This window comes from Anabrus simplex, chromosome 1 (genome assembly GCF_040414725.1).
Source record: "Anabrus simplex isolate iqAnaSimp1 chromosome 1, ASM4041472v1, whole genome shotgun sequence".
In the NCBI taxonomy this organism is placed as follows: domain Eukaryota; kingdom Metazoa; phylum Arthropoda; class Insecta; order Orthoptera; family Tettigoniidae; genus Anabrus; species Anabrus simplex.
This window is the reverse complement of record NC_090265.1, coordinates 1,686,905,743-1,686,930,379: the sequence shown is the minus strand read 5'-3', so window position 1 is coordinate 1,686,930,379 and position 24,637 is coordinate 1,686,905,743. Positions and strand designations below refer to the sequence as shown.

Genomic DNA, 24,637 nt, shown 5'->3' with positions numbered 1-24,637 from the left:
CATTGCACTTTTCAATCTTCTAGACATAGGCCTGATGGACATTGTGATCTGAAGCTACCGTCACATCCTGAAGATCAGCCTTCCTGAGCTGTTTGTCAATAAGGACAATATCCTGTTTGATCTTATGATACTCTCTGCCTGAAGGGATCGGTTCTTGTACAGCTTGAACCTCTCATTTTCGAGCACATCAGATTTTTTCTGATTCCCAGCTCTTGGTGTAATATGTTCACTACTCCGTCATGCCGATGAGTAGCCTATATTCTTTACCACCCATGGCCTTACATACTCCCGTAATATGCTCCTCCATCTCAGCTGTTTCTCCGCATGTCCTGCTTCTGTAGTTCACTTCTTCCTTTTAGATATATTTGCGGTAGTTACGGGTGTTTATGGCTCTATCCTGGATTGTTATTAAGAACCCTTATGTTTCTCCGTGAAGGTTGCCGTGTTTTAGCCAGAGAGTGGACTTCGGGCTGTCAACATATTGTTGACTTAGATGGTGAGGATATGAACAGTGGAATTCTTTCTGCTTCCAGGCTTGCTGTAGTTGTTCTTTGTTGGAAAATTTTTGAAGAGTCGACATGCTTTTAAGACTGAGTGGAGTAAACGTATCATCAGCACAACAGACAGCAGCGAACAGATTTTGATCTCGCTTTGAATGGAAGTATCTCCATAAGTTTTCTGTCTGATTGTGGCATATCTTCCAGAGGTTAAGTATTGCTCTTCCTATATTTAGACGTGGAAAATTAATTCGCTCAATTGCAGAATTAGGATGAAGAATTCTGTTTGTTGTCTGACAGACATGTCCTCAGTTGTCTCTCCAAGTCCACCAAATTTGTTTCAGACCATTTAATGGCACCAGAGGAGTAGATGAGGACAGGGATTGCGAAAGAGTTCATTGCCTCTGCTTTGTTTCCTGCATTTAGGAATGATTTTGAAACAGCTTTTTTTCAAGGAAATCAATCTTTAGTTTGATGGTTGAGCGATTGATCTCAAAGTGCTTGTGAAATACCCCTGGTTCGGGATCTATCGTTACTTCCTTTGCAGAGTTCTGAAATCCGTCAGTAGTCTCAAGTTTTCTTTGTTTCAGATGGACTACTACTTAGGAAAGGAAACACTCTATTCGAGGTGGGATGGGAAGGAGGCAATGGAGTAAACTCCGTCCGGCCCCGCGGGGTAGGGGGCAACGCTTCCGCCTGTCACCCGGTGGCACCGGGTTGGATTCCCGGCCGGGTCAGGGTTTGTTTATTGTACATGATTAATATCCCTGGCCTGGGGACTAGGTGTCTGTGTCGTCCTTGATGTTCCTTTCCTCACACTCAACACATTACACTTTCGCAGTTTCCAGATACACGCAGGTTCATAACATGTGGTGCAAAGTAGGGGCAAAGTAGGTCGATGCCCCGAATAAAGAGCATTTTAAAAAAACTCACCTTATCCCAGATGTAGATGTTGAAGGCAAAGTTAACGTGGAAATACTGGTGGTGGTTGTCATGGAAGATTGCATCTGGCTGCCAGGGCTGCCACCAGAACGCCTTGAAGTTTATTCCGGAATGGTCTATGATTCCGTGATAGTAGGTGTAAAGTGCTACCACGTAGAATGGAACTGAGAACAGAAAATTATATCCATGATCATTAATTACATCAAAGGTGGGGTTCTCCTATTATTATTATTATTATTATTATTATTATTATTATTATTATTATTATTATTGCTATTTGTTTTAAGTCGCACCGACACAGATTGGTCTTATGGCGACGATGGAATGGGAAAGGCCTAGGGATAGGAAGGAAGCGGCCGTGGCCTTTATTAAGGTACAGCCCCAGCATTTGCCTGGTGTGAAAATGGGAAACCACGGAAAACCATCTTCAGGGCTGCCGACAGTGGGGTTCGAACCCACTATCTCCCGAATACTGGATACTGGCCGCACTTAAGCGACTGCAGCTATCGAGCTCGGTATTATTATTATTATTATTATTGTTATTATTATTATTATTATTATTATTATTATTATTATTATTATACATACTGTACCATTACGTTACATTAGCGGCCGTAAATGTCATGGAAACAGTGGACAAATATGGCGCACAATAGCTTCAGGCAATGTGCAAATACACAGAGTAGAGATCTAGTAAATCGATATCGTCCGGCCGCAAGGAAAAGGAATCTCAAGATTAAATAATGATGGACTAAAAAATTTGAATGAAACCGATTCTTGACTACCTTGAGAAGAAAAAGTTACGAGTTGAAGAGGAGCAGCACGACTTACGGAAGGATATAAAAGGGTCAACGCAACGTTAAATACTAAAGTATTAATATACAAACAGCAGTGAAGATTACATCTGCAAAAATATCGGCAGAAAAGGAGTAGATTTGAAGGAAAATATTTGTTACTGTAACACCTAAACTCAGAAGCGAAAGGAAACTACAGCCGAGTCATACATTGCCGAAATTAGTATTATAGCGGCAAATCCTTGCTAAGGAAGGCATAATTTATTGTTTCCAGGAGGGAGACAATATCTGTTTAAGCGAAAGAAATAGCAAAAAGTAGGCCGAATTAGAGAAATCTCTAAATTTAAAAAAGAATATTTTCGACCAATACGAGATTCTGAAGACAAATATTACGTATTGAGTAGCCTACTATTCACCAGTATAATATGAATTCTACTATGTATTTGTTCTTTTATGATTTCATGAGAACTGGTGACAAGATGGAGTCAGCTTAAACAGATGGAAATGGTCGCTCAAGATGAAATAGCTCAAGCCAAGATTCCCAGCCGGAGCCGCAGATGACGTAATCTTTGGACTGCAGGGGCTGCCTACTCCAAGATGCCCTAGACCAGGAGAGATCCAGCAGCAAAATCCCGTTACGAGATAAGTATTATGAGTTGCATCGTAATGAATTTGGAATCAATTGATGAAAAATATTTATATGTGTGCAGGAGTGCTAGTGCCAATGAACGGATATTAGAGTATAAATGCCAATTATTAGCCGATGATGTGTGCCAATTTCTGCAATATAACTATGGTGCTAATGTAATAATTTTAAGGTTAATGGAAACTAGATCTGATTGAGTATTCGTGCATGTTTAGTGCCAATCCATACGTGTAGACCGTGAAACATTTAACCAGTTGTGGTTGTAGAAAATGCAGGCGAGATACGAGACGTAACCTAAAACTTCAGGTCAACATGTGTTGCAATCATGGCCAGTACGATAATTGTATTGTAAGGAAATGTTTGAAATATTACGAAGTTGCAGTGTATGAGAGAATAATCAGGTTATTAAGTATTGCTACCGTAACACAGAGGTTATTTAAGAGGAATTGAATGAATATATTTTTAAATATGGAGGTATATATATATATATGAAGGAAATGGAATATTAATGTGGCAAGATGTAATTAGAGTGAGGAGATATGTTTCTGTTCGTTGTTTGAGAAAGGGATAGATGATTGAATTGCGAATTCCTGTGTTACATATGATATTTATGTTAGAATTAGCACTGCAAGTGAAGGATTTAGGCCATGTTAAGTTGAATGTATGTCTTGAGCCAAGCATAATGTGTCTCGTAGTAACTTTCAGCGGAAGATATTGATAGGTTACGTGTTTGTTATACATTACGTAATATAAATATTCAGGAATAGAATGGAGTCTCGCATATTTATATATTTGAAGGTCAGCGCGTCAACGCTAATATGAAGTACGGTTTTCTTTGAGAAAATCTTGGCACAGCGAAGAGATATTTGAGAATAAGTAAATATATTGGCATATGATTAGGAATGCATGGCACGATTTTCGCAGGTTAGACTAACGTACTACTATATATATGGCACTCTGTAATAGGATTATTTGATTTATTTTGTACATACGGTGATGTACAGTTTTAATTTATTCATTTTGGGTTATGATAGGAATGTTAATAACTGCATGGGTGTTTTGAACCCAGATTTAAACATGGTAATGCTTATCTCGTAACGTGATGAGTCACAAGTGAAAATCCAAACATGTATCCAAGTAAATTTGGTCAAACAGACCGAAATGAAAGATGAAACCTAAATGATGCCCCAAAGAAAATCCCAAACAATATTAAAAGGAAGATATTCCACTCCTCCTTGGATTAATAAAGTTTTGGTCACTATTCTTCCCCTTGTATCAATTTAAACATGGAAGATATGATATATTTTTTGAAACTTAACGAAAATGTAAGCAAATATGATGAAAATTTAAAGATTTTTCAAATATGTTTATCTCGGAAGTCAAGCATTTGAGAATGATATTTGTAATTTCACACGATTTTCCTTTCTTTATTGCCGATAGATGCATATTATTCAATTTTATAATACATTAGCATGCTAATAAACTAGATATAGTTTTGATTTTGCGTTTCTATTCCTTAAGTAACTTGTAGTACATAGTAGTATGATAATATACGGATCTATTGAATTAATTTATGCTAGATACTAGGTGATGATCAGATAATTTCCTTGACGTATGGATACGGAATGACTGCTTGAACGGACAGATACTCTTCAACGGAATCTACGATTTGTCTAACGCGTATGGGAATATAATGAAGCGAATTTACCCTGAGAAACGAATATGCACCATCTTGTGGTAGCTCGTGTTCATAAATTATATCCCAGTTCAGAGTCTAGGTATGATTTACGACCCGATGCTTTGAATTTTGTAGCCGGAGCAATATTTAAACAAGTGTATATTCAGTTAATGCTCCAACGCGGCGTAATAGAGGAAGTCACCGCGGGAACATTAATAAACGAAAGGTACAATACATTCATACATTTTCATTATAGACCGTTATGCCTTTCAGCATTCAGTCTGCAAGCCTCTGTGCATTTACTAAACGTAGCCACAATCCTCTATTTGCAACTAATGCTGTGGCCTCATTTAGTTCTATGCCTCTTATATTTAAATCATTAGAAACTGAGTCTAACCATCGTCGTCTTGGTATTCCTCTACTTTTCTTACCCTCCATAACAGAGTCCCTTATTCTCCTACGTAACCTATTTTCCTTAATTCGCCTCATATGACCACATCATCGAAGCCGGTTTATGCGTACAGCTTCATCCATCGAGTTCATTCCTAACTAAGCCTTTATCTCCTCATTCCGAGTACCCTCCTGCCATTGTTCCCACCTATTTGTACCAGCAATCATTCTCACTACTTTCATGTCTGTTACTTCTAACTTATTACATGTTATAAACCTCATTTTAGGTCCGTATTGAAAATTTAACAGTTCAACAATGATAAAGGTGTTTTAATTTATTCCACCTATTCAATACTTATATTATCACGTATAGTTGTTACATAATTAAATTCTTAGTTACATGGGACATGTTTCGCCCTCAATTAAGGGCATCTTCAGCCTAAATACAATAATCAAAAATACAACTAAATTAAAAGTGGACGTTAAATACAATCATCAAAAATACAACTAAAATAAAAAGTGGAAGTTAAAAGTTTAGTCTGTTCTTAAAATTCAGAACAATAAAATTGTGAAAAATGATAAAATAAAAAGATGCTAATGGAAAACTGTCTTATGATTAAACTATAATCTTGTCAGAGACTAAAACTTCTATTAAAATTCGAATTAAAACAGTTCATATAAAATATTGGAAAATCAAAGTGGTAGTAATAAAAAGCCAACGACATGAGGGCGTGTACACAAGCATAAACTTGATTGTCATGAATACAATCTTTTCAAGGCCGTTGATGAAATTCGTAGTAAGTAAGGCAGAAGCATCTATTGAAAAATTGTAAGAGGCCGTTAGCACCGGTAGGTAATAAAATGGCTGAATCCTTGCCAGAAAATGTCAACAAATGCAGAAATAAGTTTTCTGTAAGAAAAGGAAAAGAAGAAATAAGAAATTGAACGTAAGGAGAGAATTCAGTCTTACATAATTTTGAAACAGATGAGGACTTACATGTAAGTGGAAGTTGTTATTTCTTAACTACTGTTGAGTTGGTTGCTGCCCGTCTGTTGGCTCTAAGTCTGGTGTTATAACTGTGCTGCAGAGGCGGTAGCGAACTCGGAGGGGAAGGAATAGGGGAGTGCGGAAGGGAGGAGAGGATGGGTGGAGTCAAATGTGACGAGGCTGACAAAGGGGCGGAGTCAACTGCATTGCTGGAAGTAGGCCTAATATCTGTAGGTATGGGAGGAGTATTAGGGTTTGAAGAATTAAATACATTAGGTATCCTAAATTTATTCGAACTAACTGACTTTAATAATTTCGGCATTAATTCATGTAACATACTTTTATTGTCCGTGGTTTCATTGAGATTCTTTTGCTTATTGTACGTCTGATCTAAATAGATGTATAAACTTTCTAATTCATTCAGCATTCTTCCTTTTTGTATGTTTCTAATTATCGTTAAGTCTTTCTCTATGGATTCAAATCTGTGGCCAGTCTCCCTCATATGCAAACTCATCGCTGAGTATTTCCTATGTTTTTCCGCGTTAACATGTTCCATGTATCTTATCATAAAATTTCTCCCAGTCTGTCCAACATATGAAAAATTACACTGAGTACATTTAAGTCTGTATACTCCCGATCCTAAATAACGATTCTTATCATAATTAACTTTTTTATGATTAAAGAATATGGACTGGTTAGTATTAGTAGTTTTAAAAGCTATATTAAAATTATGTTTCTTGAATACGCTAGTAATCTGGTGTATAGCTGGATTATTAAAAGTGAATGTAGCATACTCAGTTTTTTTGGTCTTTTCTGGTATCAGATTCGTAGATAATTTGTTCTTAATTTTATTGATTAATTTGTTGATCATTTCTATTTTGAAACCATTTTGTTTAGCGAGGTATCTAATATAATTCAATTCTTTCTTCAAATTCATGGGAGATAGAGGGATTCTAAATGCTCTATAAATTAGACTGTGAAAAGATGCTTGTTTATGTGAACTCGGGTGTAAAGAGGAATTGTTTATAGTTGTAGATGATTGTGTCGGTTTTCTAAATATTTGGAAATCAAAAGTGTTAACCTTACGCGTAACTGTTATATCTAGAAAATTCAATGAGTTATCGACTTCGTCCTCTTTCGTGAATTTCAAATTAGGTTCGATTTCATTTAATTTATTTAAGATTTCTTGACTATTAGTGACATCTTTGTTTATGATTACAAATGTATCATCTACATATCTCAACCATAAATCTATTCCTATTCCTATTTAACGTCCACTTTTAATTTAGTTGTATTTTTGATTATTGTATTTAGGCTGAAGATGCCCTTAATTGAGGGCGAAACATGTCCCATGTAACTAAGAATTTAATTATGTAACAACTATACGTGATAATATAAGTATTGAATAGGTGGAATAAATTAAAACACCTTTATCATTGTTGAACTACTTCTAACTTATGAATATGATATCTTGAGTCCACCCAGCTTTCGCTCCCGTAAAGCAAAGTTGGTCTGAAAAAGAGACCGATGTAAAAATAGTTTCGTCCGGGAGCTGACTTCCTTCATACAGAATACCGTTGATCGCAACTACGAGCTCACTGCATTAGCTTTACTACACCTTGATTCAATCTCACTTACTATATTACCATCCTTGGAGAACACACAACCTAAATACTTCAAATATTATCTACCTGTTCCAGCTTTGTATCACCAATCTGACATTCAGTTCTGTTGAATTTCTCACCTACTGACATCAATTTAGTCTTCGAAGGGCTAATATTCATACCATACTTATTGCACCTATTTTCCGAGGTTGTGGTGGTGGTGATTATTCCTTTAAGAAGTACAACTAGCCAACCATCGTCTATATAATACTAATCAGAGGTAAAAAGGGAAGGGATCCGACACTTCGGAAAATTAAGGTATCGACCAAAGATAACAAGGGCCACGAAGGGCATGAAAACGAAAGACTCCCTAGGATTCGCAAACCTAATACCGTCGGGTTCGGAAAAGAACAAGAGGTGACCAAGGGAGGTTGGATAGGATAGATGTAAGAGAGGAGCTTGGCACAAGTAAGTGGAAACAATGGCAGGACTCAGCTGAGGGCCTCCTGGTCACCAACCCACACTCCCAAGTTAAGAGCCCCTGGGGCCCCTTTTAGTCGCCTCTTACGACAGGCATGGGATACCGTGGGTGTTATTCTACCACCCCCACCCATAGGGGGATTTGTCTTCAGACCATATTGAGATCTACTTTCAAGAAGTGATGATTGTTGTTTAAACTGGTCTTTTTTTTTTTGCTTTGCTTTACGTCGCACCGACACAGATATGTCTTATGGTGACGATGGGATAGGAATGGCCTCGGAATTGGAAGGAAGCGGCCGTGTTAAACTGGTCTAACATGTACAGTAGGTCATCGTCCCGTTTCAGGAAGTGTGTTTGGCAATCCTTGAAGAAAAATCTTCCAAGTCCTACTTGCTGAAGCAGTGGATCGCTGGTGATCCCAATTTGCCTACCTATGAAAGGCTGCCAAAGAGGTCCCTTTTATCTTTGTGCGACTGATGACTACAATCGTATTTCATTGTGTGTATGTTGGGTATTCAGCCCGAAGGCTGGTTTGATCCTCTGCAGCTCCGCCAACAGCTGTCATAAATAGCCTAGGCGTCACCGAAGAGGTGTATTAGGGAAATGAAGAGTGAGGTAGTTTCCCGTTGCTTTCCTCACCGAGCCAGCCGTTGCTATTACATATCAGTCTGCCAAGCCCACTGAAATGCATGCACCAACCGACCCTATGAGCGATATTTTCACACCATTCATAACAGGGACTGGCTGCATAAGCAATGGTATTACTAGTATCACTCATACCTCAGTCACTTTCATATTGGCAAAGCCAAGGATGAGACTGAAACAGGTCAATGAAAGTAACAAATTTGAGATAGCCCATACCAGAAGACCTAGTGCACTGTAAACACTACATCTTGCCAGCAAAGGCATCTATTTCATTGTAGCATTCATAAATTCCTTCCACATTCAATGAATGTACTATTAAATTATGAGTAATTTCTCATGCCTATTTGACTGCTGGTGCCTATTTACGTGCCTATAAATCCTGACCCTCGTGATAGCACATTTGGTTTCAACTCAATAACAGATCACCCAACAGGATCGAGTTTCTCTGCCATCTGGAACCTGTCTCCTCCTCTCCACCTGGCAGAGATGATCAATGCATTTTTGCATGGAACTTTGTTTCAGGACATACTGCACTTTTAATTATGTTGGAATCTTATTCTGTTAGTTTCTCCCTGTGGGTGAGAGCGATAGAATAACACCCACAGTAACCCCTGCCTTTCATAAGAGGCGACTAAAAGGGGCCCCAAGGTCTCTGAACTTTGGAGCGTGAGTTGGCGACCATGAGACCCTTAGCTGAGTCCTGACATTGCTTCCACTTACTTGTCCCAGGCTCCTCACTTTCATCTATCCTATCCGATCTCCAATGGTCATCTCTTGTTCTTTTCCGACCCTGACGGTATTAGAGCACTCGAGGCCTAGGGAGTTTTTCATTTTCAGGCCCTTCGTGGCCCTTGTCTTTCTTTGGCCGATGCCTTCATTTTTCGAAATGTGATTCCTTTCATTATTTTCTCTCTGGTTAGTGATGTATAGAGGATGGTTGCCTATTTGTACTTCCTCTTAAAACAATAATCACCACCACAACCACCTCTTTGCTAGTTGTGTTGTATTGGAAACCATCTCTGGCGGTTCTCAGTATAAACTGATACAAACTCTTTGTGTTGCGTCATTTGTTTGACATTTCCAAAGAGATTGATTTAATGAGATGTGAACGTGCATTTTTTCTGCAATGCCTCTTGTGTCCATTACAAGTTGATTTCACGTCGAACTAGAAATTCGACTACAGAAATTTTAGCTATCCACTCAGCCATTAGCTATGGAATTCGTCACTTCCGTAAAATTCGAATACTTTCTGACGCACAATGTGCCCTTCAAAAGCTGCGAAATTCTCATTGGGACAGTACTCCTTCCATTAGACATCAGTATGTATTATACATTTTGAACTTAATTCATACCGCCCAGAAAGCAGCTCAGGAAGTACATCTCCTAAGGATTAAAGGCCACGCTGGTATAACGATGAACGAGATAGTAGACCAGCTAGCGAAAGAAGCCGCAACATATGAACCCCGCCTTTACAAACAGTTACCACATTCTGATTTCCTACCCACAAGAAGAAAGCGCTATGCTAAAATTCAGCCCACCATACCAACGCAAATCTGGTTCAAGAAGTTGAAACTAACTCGCAGACACCTTTAATCTTTAATAATAATGCGTCTGGGTCATGGATGCTATCCGAGTCATCTACACAGGATCAAGGTCTTAAGACACCCCTCACTGCCCAGAAGACGCTAGAGAAATAGCCAACTTGAACCACATTATACTGTCATGTAAAGCTAGCCATACACGTACAGGAAATCCTCAAGGAAAAAGCCTCCGTGATTTCCTTGGGGATTTCCTCAACCGAACCCTCGCCCACACACGGAGAGGATATCCTCAAGGAAATCCTGAAGGAAAAGGCCTTGGGGATTTTCTCAAGGTTCAATTCCAAGTTGACTGGTGGTGGTTGGTTGTTCACGTGGTGTTGCAAATAATTTTCATCATGGTAATTTTTTGAACTCACCACAAGTAAGGTTCATTCTGGTACAGTTGTATTATATTCTGTTGAACGTTCTCGAGACATGACGAAATAGGACACTCCCGACAATCACTTCACTTCACAAATCCTCAAGGCCTACTGCTGTCGACACATACACGCAGCAAGAGACTGGGAAAATCCGACCTGCTTGGCCTCAAGGCGGAAAAGAATTGAATTTTGTTCGGGAATTTTTGATCTCTCGCACCCAGCTAGGCCTCAAGGACGCCACCACACACGTTGAGGAATTCCTCACGGATTGGACTGTTCAGGCCGAACCTTGAGGAAATCCCGCTCGTGTATGGCCGCCTTAAGAATTACTCTCAACAGCAGAACCGAACCATCTTTACTCTTCTTTAGTGAAGTTAAATACCCCACTGCCCACTTCAATTTCCATCATGTTATCAAATATAACTCCACAATTATGCGCTGTAATTTGCCAATATTTATCAGACTGTAGCATTAATTTATAGGTTATGACTTGTATGCTCTCTCACTCTGTAAATGCTGACCGCCATGGTCTTCCGAGGCCTAACGCCATTAGTAGTATTTTTTTTAAACTATAAATTCTCTTGGACGCTAGGGAGGGAAAGAAAGCGACTGTGGCTTTAAAGTACAGCCCCAGCATGTGCCTAATGTAGCGATGCCGTCGGTGCGATGCAGTTCTGTAAAAATAGAACCATTTACATCTGCCTATAAAAGAACACTTCACATTTTATAAAACTCGTTCTGTTGAAATGAATTTTAATAAAGTATTTCATTTTATCTTATTCCGACTTAACATTCTGCCCCTAGGCATGGAATACTCACTGAAATGGATGGGTACGATGAATATGGGGGCGCACAGGCAGATCTGGATGTGCATTATCTCCACCGGATGGATCGCTGTCACTGAGAAGGCCGTGGGCTGCTTGTACTTGTGATGCAGCTTATGAAAGTGTTTGTAGAGGAACGGGGTGTGGTAGATCCTGTGCAGCCAGTAGGTGGCGTAGTCCTGGAACAAGCAAACAAGCTGCGATATAGGGTACACGGAGACTTCTTAAGGGATACGTAAAATTTAAAATAAGTATCACCACATAATAAATTTACAATTATACACAGAGGACACTTTTATAGGCTACTTATAGTGTTCCCTATGAGGTACTATCACCCTGTCAACACAGTATTTAAAAGTGAGAGAACTTTCCTCTTGTTGAATCTTACAACCTGACTTTTCATCCCGGATATCATTGCCTCACGTCACTGTCTAGTCCCCCTGCAGTCGCTCACAATCTTGCAACTCATTTACTACTCAATACAGTACAACATCATCCGCAAATACCATTATCTGTTATCCCGTTTATTTACTCATATCATTGTCCGACTCGTTGGCTGGATGGTCAGCGTACTGGCCTTCGGTTCAGAGGGTCCCGAGTTCGATTCCCGGCCGGGTCGGGGATTTTAGCCTTCATTGGTTAATTCCAATGGCTCGGAGGCTGGGTGCTTGTGCTATCCCCAACATTCCTGCAACTCACACACCACTCATAACACTATCCTCCACCACAGTAACACGCAGCTACCTACACATGGCAGATGCCGCCCACCCTTATCGGATGGTCTGCCTTACAAGGGCTGCACTCGGCTAGAAATAGCCACACAAAATTAAAAAATTAAACTCATATCATTTATATATATATAAGACAATACAAAGGCCCAATAATACTGCTCCGCAGGACACCCCCTTTTAATCATTACGGGAACAGATAACACTTCACCTACCCTAATTCTCTGAGTTCTGTTTTCTAGAAATGTAGGCACCCATTCAACTACTCTTTTGTCTAGTCCAACAGCCCTAATTTTCGTCAGTAAGCTCCTATGATTTACCCTATCAAAAGCCTTAGATAGGCCAATAGCGACACAGTCCATTTGACATCCTGAATCTAAAATATCTGTTATATCTAATCTTCATTGGAGTAATAATATTAGCTAGGTTGTTACGAAAGGTTGCAGATTTCTTCGCATGATATGAGAGTAATTAGTGGTTGTATTAAGGATGTTTCTGGTAAGACACCCATTAGAGTATAGTTCCAGTGCACGGGGCCCATGCCAGGATTTCTTGATACAAGAACTGGAAAAGGTCCAAAAGGAAAGCAGCACGTTCGTTGTTTGTGATTTCCGACAAAGTAGTAGTGTTACAAAAATGTTGCAAACTTCGGACTGGGAACACATGGGAGTAAGGAGAAGAGATGCTCGACTAAACGGTATGTTCCACGGAGTGGAATAACATCAGTAGACAAATAAGCTTGAGCGGAGCTTTTAAAAGCAGGAAAGATATGAAGATAAATTCAAGAGGACGAATTGGGGCAAATATTCATTTATAGGACGAGGAGTAAGGGATTGGAATAAATGTTCGATACATTCCCAAGTTCTTTGAAAACTTGAAATAAAAGGCTAGGTAAACACGTGATAGGGAACCTGTCACCTGGGAGACAGTCCTAAATGCAGATCATTGATCACTGTCTGTTGACTTATAACTTGGTTTTCGTCATGATCGTTTACTGGCGCAAGAGTAATCAACTCACAAAATGAACATGTCATTGACTTATGCTCAAGCAAACGGGAAATTTGTTGCCGTATTTCTTGCATCTGCTGTTATATTTTGAGGTATTAAACCAAGTAGTTGAAGTCTCTATTCCTCAGACAGAAACCGAGGAAAACTCTGTATTTTAGATAATTACACTCATGTTCATAAAATCCAGAACACCTTGAAGTTCTTATTCACACGACATGTGCATTAGTATGTTATGAAGATATTATTAGCATTGGACCCATGTTGGTCCTAAGGTTCAAGGCCACATTGATATTTCGGCACCACTACCGTCTGGTAAAATGTACCTGCGGCTCTCGTTGTCGCTATGAGCTGAATGTAATCGATCAGAGTGACTTCATCAGACGTTCAGGATGACTCGCAGATGTATGCGAGAACCGTACCGTCAAATAAATGAGTTTGAAAGCGGGCGCATTATTGGCATGAGAGAACGTGATGCATCCACCCTGGAAATTGCTACTTATGTGGAACGAAGTGTGTCAGCAGTGCAACGGGTGTGTACAAAATGGTTCACAGAAGACCGTAGAACACGACGAGATGGGTCTGGCCGCACCACCCAGACCACCCCCCGAGAACATCGACACCTCATCCGAATGGCATTGCAGGACAGATCTGCGTCCTCCTCAGCTCTGGCGCAACAGTGGAACAGTGAAACACATCGTACGCTATCAGGAGCGACAGTCCATCGCCGTTTATTACGGTCTGGGTTACCGGCGCGTTGTCCACTTCTCCGCCTACCTTTGACTAATGTGCATAAATATGGTAGACTGCAATGGTGTATGCAACGACGTCACTGGGGACAGGAATGACAGCATATAGTGTTCTCGGACGAATCCAGGTTCTGTTTGTTTGAAAATGATGGCCGCATTTTGGTTCACCGCAGACAGGGGGTGAGGCATTACATTGACTGCATTCGCACAAGACATACAGCGCCAACTCAAGGTCTTATGGTGTGGGGTGTTATTGGGTACAACCACAAATCACAGTTGGTGCGTGTCCAGGAAACTGTGACCAGTTTGATCAACCTGAATGACATCCTGCAACCCGTAGCCACTCCCTTTCTGTACGACACCCCAGACGCCATATTTCAGCAGGACAATGCGCGACCACATGTTGCTGCACGAACACGTGCCTTCTTGTTGTCACAGGATGTCAGACTGTTGCCCTGGCCCGCCCGATTCCCGAGGACTTGTCAATCGAAAATGTGTGGGATATAGTGTAACGACGGGTGAGGCGCAGTGACCCAATGCCAACCTCCAAAGATGAATTGTGGAACTAGATGAGTGCAGCATGGATGTCTATACCCAAGGACGCCATTCGCGCCTTATATGTGTCGATGCCATCACGCAGGGAACAAGTTATTCGTGCTCGTGGAGGACCAGTTCCTGCTAAGCTACAGGACACATGCTGAACCTAGGTGACTGAAAAGAGAATCTTTTCTGAAGAACGTACTAATGAACATGTCCTGTGAATAGGAACTTCCTATCTCTAGTCTCTCAAGGTGTTCTGTTTTTTTACGAACATGATTGTAATTCCAAGATTAAATGAGTAATTTTATGGTCATTAAAGGGCCATTACGGTAGTTCACCATTACTGTGGCTTACCTGATAGATGAAAATGGCCGGCCACTGCACAAACCACCACCACCAGGTGTACTCATCAAACTCGTAGTAGATCATGGACCAGCCGCCGTTGCTGATGTAGCAAGCCAGCGTGGCTGTGAACGAGCTGGTGAGCAACAGACTGAAGGACCCCACCATGATCTCGTGCCGCTCCAACTCCGGGGGCAGGAACTTGTGAGGCTGGCATTTCCACTCCTCAGGGTGATCTCTCCGGCGGACGTACCAGAACCACTGCACACACAGACAGTGAAAGTGAATAAGAGAATATACGGCAATTGTTGTATCCTTTGATCACAGCTTATAAATTGACGTTTTCGTCGATTTTAGGGAACACATACTTGGTTATTTTATATGCATTCCCCTCGCCTCTCTGCTGAACAGAGTTATCGCCTACCACCTTTTCCTCAGCGCACTACATAGCAAACCTCGACGGGAGCAAGGGAACTGGCTTCAGTCCAAACGCAGTCGCTGGTGATAACGGACGGTTAGCAGCTTAAGATGAGTACAGAAAGCTTTCTCAAAGTTACTAAGGTGACAGTGGAGGACTTTTACATTTTATCCCGCACGCTTATACAGTAATATCACCCATTAATAATCATTGACAGGTTTACGAAATATAAACAATATTCTACATATATACGCATGGCTAAAAGTTATTTGACCGGGCGAGTTGGCCGTGCGCGTAGAGGCGCGCGGCTGTGAGCTTGCATCCGGGAGATAGTAGGTTCGAATCCCACTATCGGCAGCCCTGAAAATGGTTTTCCGTGGTTTCCCATTTTCACACCAGGCAAATGCTGGGGCTGTACCTTAATTAAGGCCACGGCCGCTTCCTTCCACTTCCTAGGCCTTTCCTATCCCATCGTCGCCATAAGACCTATCTGTGTCGGTGCGACGTAAAGCCCCCTAGCAAAAAAAAAAAAAAAAGTTATTTGATTGAATGTGAGGACGATCTTGTGGAACGAAACATGTCATTCTTTATTACTATGTTTTTACAGGTATGTTATAGTGCTATAATTAGTGTTTTGAAAGACTGAAAAGTTTAAAAGTCTTATCAACAGAGTAGGTACTGAAAAATATGACCAGAAGAAGAGACAGAATGATAGGACAAATCTTAAGACACCAGGACTTGTTCAGTTAGTTTTTGAGGGAAGTGTAGGTGGTAAGAACGGTAGGACTGAGCGCAATGAATTCGGAAGATCGTGGGTTCGAATCTTACTGTTGCCAGCTCTGAAGATGGTTTTCCGTATTTTCCCTTTTTCACACTACGCAAATGATGCGGCTGTACCTTAATTGAGGCCAAGGTCACATCCTTCTCTCTCCTTCTGTGTGACGTGAAGTCGTAAAAGAAATTGAACGGTAGTGGTAGACGAAAGCATGAATATGACAAGCAGATTACCGTAGATGCAGGAAGTAGTACTTACGTAGAAATAAAATGTTAAGCGCAGGATAGGATCGTATTGAGAACTGCATCAAACTGATGACTCAAACAGCGACATATTAATTTAAGTGAATTATCTGAAAATGTCATTTGCGAAATGGCGTTTGCTAACAGGTGTCTTGTGTGACAAGCATATGCCTACAATGCTGAAAGGCAAGATATATGCGACTGTCATCGGACCTGCCCTCATTTACGGCTGTGAATGTTGGGCAAGACAGAAGTACGATCAACAACTGCACGTCACGGTGCGGTGGTAAAATCAAATGGCATATGGCTTTTAGTGCCGGGAGTGTCCGAGGACAAGTTCGGCTCGCCAGGTGCAGGTCTTTTAATTTGACTCCCGTAGGTGACCTGGGTGAAATGATGATGAAGATGACACATACACCCAGCCACCGTGCCAGCGAAATAATGGTTAAAATTCCGGACCCTGTCGGGAATCGAACCCGAGACCGCTGTGACCAAAGACCAGCGCGCTAACCATTTAGCCACGGAGCCGGACGCTGCGGTGGTAAGCGGGTGTCACTCTGTTTGACCGACTGAACATTAGGGCATGTGCGGGGATCATTTAATACTGCCCCTATCAGTAGGAAACTGGAGGATCGGCAGTTGCGCAGGTAAGGGCACGTAGAACGTCGAGATATATAGCATCCCGTACAGAGAGCTCTTGCAACCTAGGAACCAAGGAGAGGACGAGGACGTCCTAGAGCAGGGATGGCAAACCTTTACCGACTAGCATGTCAGTTAAGGTCTTATTACTTTTACTGTCTAGCGTGCCATCGGTTATTTTCCTTTAAAATTATCATGAAACCCATCATTTGACTTCATTTAGGTATCAGATTACATTACACATAAATGCATTCGACTGACTGAATGTTTCATAATTTTATTTTGCAAAATCACTGAAAATTACATCTTAAACAATAAATTTTAAGAATACATTTTTTACTTTCACCTAATCTTCTTCCTCTTCCTCTTTATTTGTTTACCCTCCCAGGTCAGCTTTTCCCTCGGACTCAGCGCTTCAAGGGCAGTGTCCTGCAGCTTCAGACTCTGGGTCGTAGGATACAACTGGGGAGGATGACCAGTACCTCGCCCAGGTGGCCTCACCTGCTATCTGAACAAGGGCCTTGCATGGGGATGGGAACATTGGAGGGGATAGACAAGGAAGAGGGAAGAAAGCAGCCGTGGCTTTAAGTTAGGTACCATCCCGGCATTTTGCCTGGAGAAGAAGTGGAAAACCACGGAAAACTACTTCCAGGATGGCTGAGGTGGGAATCGAACCCACCTCTACTCCTTTGACCTCCGGAGGCTCGTGCCACTTTTCGAATTTCGTGGCAGAGCCGCGAGTCGAACTCGGGCCTCTGGGGGTGGCAGCTAATCACGCTAACCACTACACCACAGAGCTGGACTTAACCTAATCAAATTTGTAAAAGATATGGCCATACAATTAACTGAGACATACTTATGTATTAAAGCGTAGTATTAAAATATCCTATGTTGCTAGATTTCCGACCTATTTATTACATGTTAAAAACATTCAAATATGTTAGTATGTTGTCTGAGGTGCCACAGAAATCTTGTTTCCGTGTCACCTGGTGACACGCGTGTCTTAGATTCGCCATCCCTGTGCTAGAGCAACGTGGTGGCGAACAGCGAAAAAGGCTTTGAAGAGAAACGGCATTCCATTGACGCAGACATCAAACCGAAGGGAGTAATCTCTGAGGATCAGAAAAGCCGACCCTGAGTGATACTGGGGTGTGCCCTTTATCAGCACATTTACGGCCAGAAAAGAAGAAGAAGATGTAGTAATAGAAGAAGAAGAAGTAATCTTAATATTATAAAAGGAAGTGTCTGTCTGTCTGTCTGTCTGTCTGTCTGTCTGTCTGTCTGTCTGTCTGTCTGTCTGTCTGTCTGTCTGTCAGTCTGTCTGTGCGCGATGCCCAGCAAAATCTACAGCACGTAGAGATCTGAAATTTTGAACATAGGTAGATGGAAAGGGGTCCGAATGCACCTCGAAGCCGGAATTTTCATTTTCGCTTTCGTTGGTAAGTTATGAAAGAAAAACCATCGGAAAACGTGCATTGGGATATGACAATCCAACGTGCTGTCACCAAGATTAAATGCATAGAGTCGCTGTCGCTAGGCAACGTACATAGAGATAGGTAGAGAACACAATATTCAAAGAGCCATTTTACGTCCAGGACGTAGGAAGCTGTTTTTGGTCTTATATGGTGTGAGGGCATATGACGGTGTTGATGATGATTCGTCCGTCGGATCGGGACGTTAAGTCTTGAGCTATTCGAGAGGAGTGGCATATGTGTCGGCGCCGGGTTTCATCCTCTTCATTCTTGCTATCATATATCATGCCTTCATTTCTTTCAACAAGCAACTTTTATAAGAATTACCCGATGTTCTACACTTTTACAAGTCAATCGACTACACGGCAGAGCTTCGAAAGACTTGGAGTCACCTGGAGTACCCCCGAACATCTTAGAGCGGACGATTGTGGCACCAATTATCCTTCTTAAGAATAAGAATCCTGCCCTCTGCAATGAACACGACTCTGAAACTGATGACTAATATTATTGAAGCCATACTCATGATTGGGCATGCCGCGAGCGAAGTAATATTCATTCCTCGGATTCGAATAATTTCTTCGGATATACAGTTTAAGTTTAGATCTCTGCAGTGTTCAAAATAAAATATCTCTGTGTAATAATAAAGCAAGCATAATCTTCTTCTTCTTCTTCTTCTATATATATAAAAGCAAGTCGGGCTGGAGCGATGTATATATAAATATTTAAAAATGAAAAAAGACGTGAATTAATGAGGCACTTCCAGAAATCTCAGAAATTTGAAACTTGGTACGAGGGAAACTGATGACCCCAGGATCCCTAGAAAAATCGCAAATTCTGAAAATTCCCTGAAGGGGGCACGCTGAGGGGGGCTCAAATTTTGGGCTCAGCATAAGAACACAGTCGTATAGTATATCCAAAACGATAACCTATAGGTTTCGTGGGCTTAAAAATTTTCGGGAATTTCCTCATTTTTATCCCCCATCCCCCCAAATCAAGATGGCGGCACAACCTGCGAGACAAGGTAGACAATTGAAATTTGGTGAAATTATAGCTTTTGGTCCCTAACCGACGGGAAAATTCCAAGATGTTCAAATTTTTCACTTTTTACCCCCAAAGATATCGAAATATTGAGGCAATTTTAATGACTGTGCAGACATTCCTTTTGAGCTATTTTTTGGCTAAACGGTAAGTCGTATCACAAAACGGATGGCACAATGTCCCTTCAATTCGGAGTGATCTACAACTTTGGTCCTGTGACATTTTGTCGTATCTCTCTCCCTTATACGTTAAATTTGGCCGTATTTCTGGATTGTTCGTAAATTTGGTGATTTTTACAAGTATATTTTATTGTTTGACACACTTATAAGAATGATAGGATCATCACGTTATGTGCGCACATTGGCACGATTAAGGGACATATGTGTACCAAATTTCATGATTCTAGCTTATACATAAGTAGGCAAAATGTAATGTAAAATGTTAAAAATGCACCCAAATTTCACAATATTCAAAATTTGAACTCAATTTACCCCCTTAATATGGGAGATATGGGGAAATGGTTTAGAAACAAACATGTAGAGCGATAAATGGGGCGTCTGATGGCGCAAACCGTTTCTTAATATCATAAACCGTTTAGGAGATATGAATCTCGAAGTGGAAGTCTGCACTTTTCAACGTGCTCATGCTTATCCGTCATCTATATATATAAAAGCAAGTCGGGCTGGAGCGATGTATATATAAATATTTAAAAATGAAAAAAGACGTGAATTAATGAGGCACTTCCAGAAATCTCAGAAATTTGAAACTTGGTACGAGGGAAACTGTTGACCCCAGGATCCCTAGAAAAATCGCAAATTCTGAAAATTCCCTGAAGGGGGCACGCTGAGGGGGGCTCAAATTTTGGGCTCAGCATAAGAACACAGTCGTATAGTATATCCAAAACGATAACCTATAGGTTTCGTGGGCTTAAAAATTTTCGGGAATTTCCTCATTTTTATCCCCCATCCCCCCAAATCAAGATGGCGGCACAACCTGCGAGACAAGGTAGACAATTGAAATTTGGTGAAATTATAGCTTTTGGTCCCTAACCGACGGGAAAATTCCAAGATGTTCAAATTTTTCACTTTTTACCCCCAAAGATATCGAAATATTGAGGCAATTTTAATGACTGTGCAGACATTCCTTTTGAGCTATTTTTTGGCTAAACGGTAAGTCGTATCACAAAACGGATGGCACAATGTCCCTTCAATTCGGAGTGATCTACAACTTTGGTCCTGTGACATTTTGTCGTATCTCTCTCCCTTATACGTTAAATTTGGCCGTATTTCTGGATTGTTCGTAAATTTGGTGATTTTTACAAGTATATTTTATTGTTTGACACACTTATAAGAATGATAGGATCATCACGTTGTGTGCGCACATTGGCACGATTAAGGGACATATGTGTACCAAATTTCATGATTCTAGCTTATACATAAGTAGGCAAAATGTAATGTAAAATGTTAAAAATGCACCTAAATTTCACCCTATTCAAACTTTGAACTCAATTTACCCCCTTAATATGGGAGATATGGGGAAATGGTTTAGAAACAAACATGTAGAGCGATAAATGGGGCGTCTGATGGCGCAAACCGTTTCTTAATATCATAAACCGTTTAGGAGATATGAATCTCGAAGTGGAAGTCTGCACTTTTCAACGTGCTCATGCTTATCCGTCATCTATCTATATATATAAAAGCAAGTCGGGCTGGAGCGATGTATATATAAATATTTAAAAATGAAAAAAGACGTGAATTAATGAGGCACTTCCAGAAATCTCAGAAATTTGAAACTTGGTACGAGGGAAACTGATGACCCCAGGATCCCTAGAAAAATCGCAAATTCTGAAAATTCCCTGAAGGGGGCACGCTGAGGGGGGCTCAAATTTTGGGCTCAGCATAAGAACACAGTCGTATAGTATATCCAAAACGATAACCTATAGGTTTCGTGGGCTTAAAAATTTTCGGGAATTTCCTCATTTTTATCCCCCATCCCCCCAAATCAAGATGGCGGCACAACCTGCGAGACAAGGTAGACAATTGAAATTTGGTGAAATTATAGCTTTTGGTCCCTAACCGACGGGAAAATTCCAAGATGTTCAAATTTTTCACTTTTTACCCCCAAAGATATCGAAATATTGAGGCAATTTTAATGACTGTGCAGACATTCCTTTTGAGCTATTTTTTGGCTAAACGGTAAGTCGTATCACAAAACGGATGGCACAATGTCCCTTCAATTCGGAGTGATCTACAACTTTGGTCCTGTGACATTTTGTCGTATCTCTCTCCCTTATACGTTAAATTTGGCCGTATTTCTGGATTGTTCGTAAATTTGGTGATTTTTACAAGTATATTTTATTGTTTGACACACTTATAAGAATGATAGGATCATCACGTTATGTGCGCACATTGGCACGATTAAGGGACATATGTGTACCAAATTTCATGATTCTAGCTTATACATAAGTAGGCAAAATGTAATGTAAAATGTTAAAAATGCACCCAAATTTCACAATATTCAAAATTTGAACTCAATTTACCCCCTTAATATGGGAGATATGGGGAAATGGTTTAGAAACAAACATGTAGAGCGATAAATGGGGAGTCTGATGGCGCAAACCGTTTCTTAATATCATAAACCGTTTAGGAGATATGAATCTCGAAGTGGAAGTCTGCACTTTTCAACGTGCTCATGCTTATCCGTCATCTATATATATAAAAGCAAGTCGGGCTGGAGCGATGTATATATAAATATTTAAAAATGAAAAAAGACGTGAATTAATGAGGCACTTCCAGAAATCTCAGAAATTTGAAACTTGGTACGAGGGAAACTGGTGACCCCAGGATCCCTAGAAAAATCGCAAATTCTGAAAATTCCCTGAAGGGGGCACGCTGAGGGGGGCTCAAATTTTGGGCTCAGCATAAGAACACAGTCGTATAGTATATCCAAAACGATAACCTATAGGTTTCGTGGGCTTAAAAATTTTCGGGAATTTCCTCATTTTTATCCCCCATCCCCCCAAATCAAGATGGCGGCACAACCTGCGAGACAAGGTAGACAATTGAAATTTGGTGAAATTATAGCTTTTGGTCCCTAACCGACGGGAAAATTCCAAGATGTTCAAATTTTTCACTTTTTACCCCCAAAGATATCGAAATATTGAGGCAATTTTAATGACTGTGCAGACATTCCTTTTGAGCTATTTTTTGGCTAAACGGTAAGTCGTATCACAAAACGGATGGCACAATGTCCCTTCAATTCGGAGTGATCTACAACTTTGGTCCTGTGACATTTTGTCGTATCTCTCTCCCTTATACGTTAAATTTGGCCGTATTTCTGGATTGTTCGTAAATTTGGTGATTTTTACAAGTATATTTTATTGTTTGACACACTTATAAGAATGATAGGATCATCACGTTGTGTGCGCACATTGGCACGATTAAGGGACATATGTGTACCAAATTTCATGATTCTAGCTTATACATAAGTAGGCAAAATGTAATGTAAAATGTTAAAAATGCACCCAAATTTCACAATATTCAAAATTTGAACTCAATTTACCCCCTTAATATGGGAGATATGGGGAAATGGTTTAGAAACAAACATGTAGAGCGATAAATGGGGCGTCTGATGGCGCAAACCGTTTCTTAATATCATAAACCGTTTAGGAGATATGAATCTCGAAGTGGAAGTCTGCACTTTTCAACGTGCTCATGCTTATCCGTCATCTATATATATAAAAGCAAGTCGGGCTGGAGCGATGTATATATAAATATTTAAAAATGAAAAAAGACTTGAATTAATGAGGCACTTCCAGAAATCTCAGAAATTTGAAACTTGGTACGAGGGAAACTGATGACCCCAGGATCCCTAGAAAAATCGCAAATTCTCAAAATTCCCTGAAGGGGGCACGCTGAGGGGGGCTCAAATTTTGGGCTCAGCATAAGAACACAGTCGTATAGTATATCCAAAACGATAACCTATAGGTTTCGTGGGCTTAAAAATTTTCGGGAATTTCCTCATTTTTATCCCCCATCCCCCCAAATCAAGATGGCGGCACAACCTGCGAGACGAGATAGACAATTGAAATTTGGTGAAATTATAGCTTTTGGTCCCTAACCGACGGGAAAATTCCAAGATGTTCAAATTTTTCACTTTTTACCCCCAAAGATATCGAAATATTGAGGCAATTTTAATGACTGTGCGGACATTCATTTTGAGCTATTTTTTGGCTAAACGGTAAGTCGTATCACAAAACGGATGGCACAATGTCCCTTCAATTCGGAGTGATCTACAACTTTGGTCCTGTGACATTTTGTCGTATCTCTCTCCCTTATACGTTAAATTTGGCCGTATTTCTGGATTGTTCGTAAATTTGGTGATTTTTACAAGTATATTTTATTGTTTGACACACTTATAAGAATGATAGGATCATCACGTTGTGTGCGCACATTGGCACGATTAAGGGACATATGTGTACCAAATTTCATGATTCTAGCTTATACATAAGTAGGCAAAATGTAATGTAAAATGTTAAAAATGCACCTAAATTTCACCCTATTCAAACTTTGAACTCAATTTACCCCCTTAATATGGGAGATATGGGGAAATGGTTTAGAAACAAACATGTAGAGCGATAAATGGGGCGTCTGATGGCGCAAACCGTTTCTTAATATCATAAACCGTTTAGGAGATATGAATCTCGAAGTGGAAGTCTGCACTTTTCAACGTGCTCATGCTTATCCGTCATCTATATATATAAAAGCAAGTCGGGCTGGAGCGATGTATATATAAATATTTAAAAATGAAAAAAGACGTGAATTAATGAGGCACTTCCAGAAATCTCAGAAATTTGAAACTTGGTACGAGGGAAACTGATGACCCCAGGATCCCTAGAAAAATCGCAAATTCTGAAAATTCCCTGAAGGGGGCACGCTGAGGGGGGCTCAAATTTTGGGCTCAGCATAAGAACACAGTCGTATAGTATATCCAAAACGATAACCTATAGGTTTCGTGGGCTTAAAAATTTTCGGGAATTTCCTCATTTTTATCCCCCATCCCCCCAAATCAAGATGGCGGCACAACCTGCGAGACAAGGTAGACAATTGAAATTTGGTGAAATTATAGCTTTTGGTCCCTAACCGACGGGAAAATTCCAAGATGTTCAAATTTTTCACTTTTTACCCCCAAAGATATCGAAATATTGAGGCAATTTTAATGACTGTGCAGACATTCCTTTTG

The 24,637-nt window shown here is 40.4% G+C and overlaps 1 protein-coding gene across 1 annotated transcript in view; it reads right to left on the bottom strand.

Moving 5' to 3' along the window:
* Nucleotides 1–24,637, bottom strand: part of LOC136881898 (uncharacterized) — a 73,092-nt gene that overhangs the window by 7,557 nt on the left and 40,898 nt on the right. The window contains exons 3-5 of the mRNA XM_067154345.2: nt 14,825–15,073; nt 11,444–11,627; nt 1,431–1,603 (exon numbers count right to left, since the gene is read on the bottom strand). Of these exons, the coding sequence (XP_067010446.2) occupies nt 1,431–1,603; nt 11,444–11,627; nt 14,825–15,073 (606 nt within the window). The remainder of the gene's footprint in view (nt 1–1,430; nt 1,604–11,443; nt 11,628–14,824; nt 15,074–24,637) is intronic.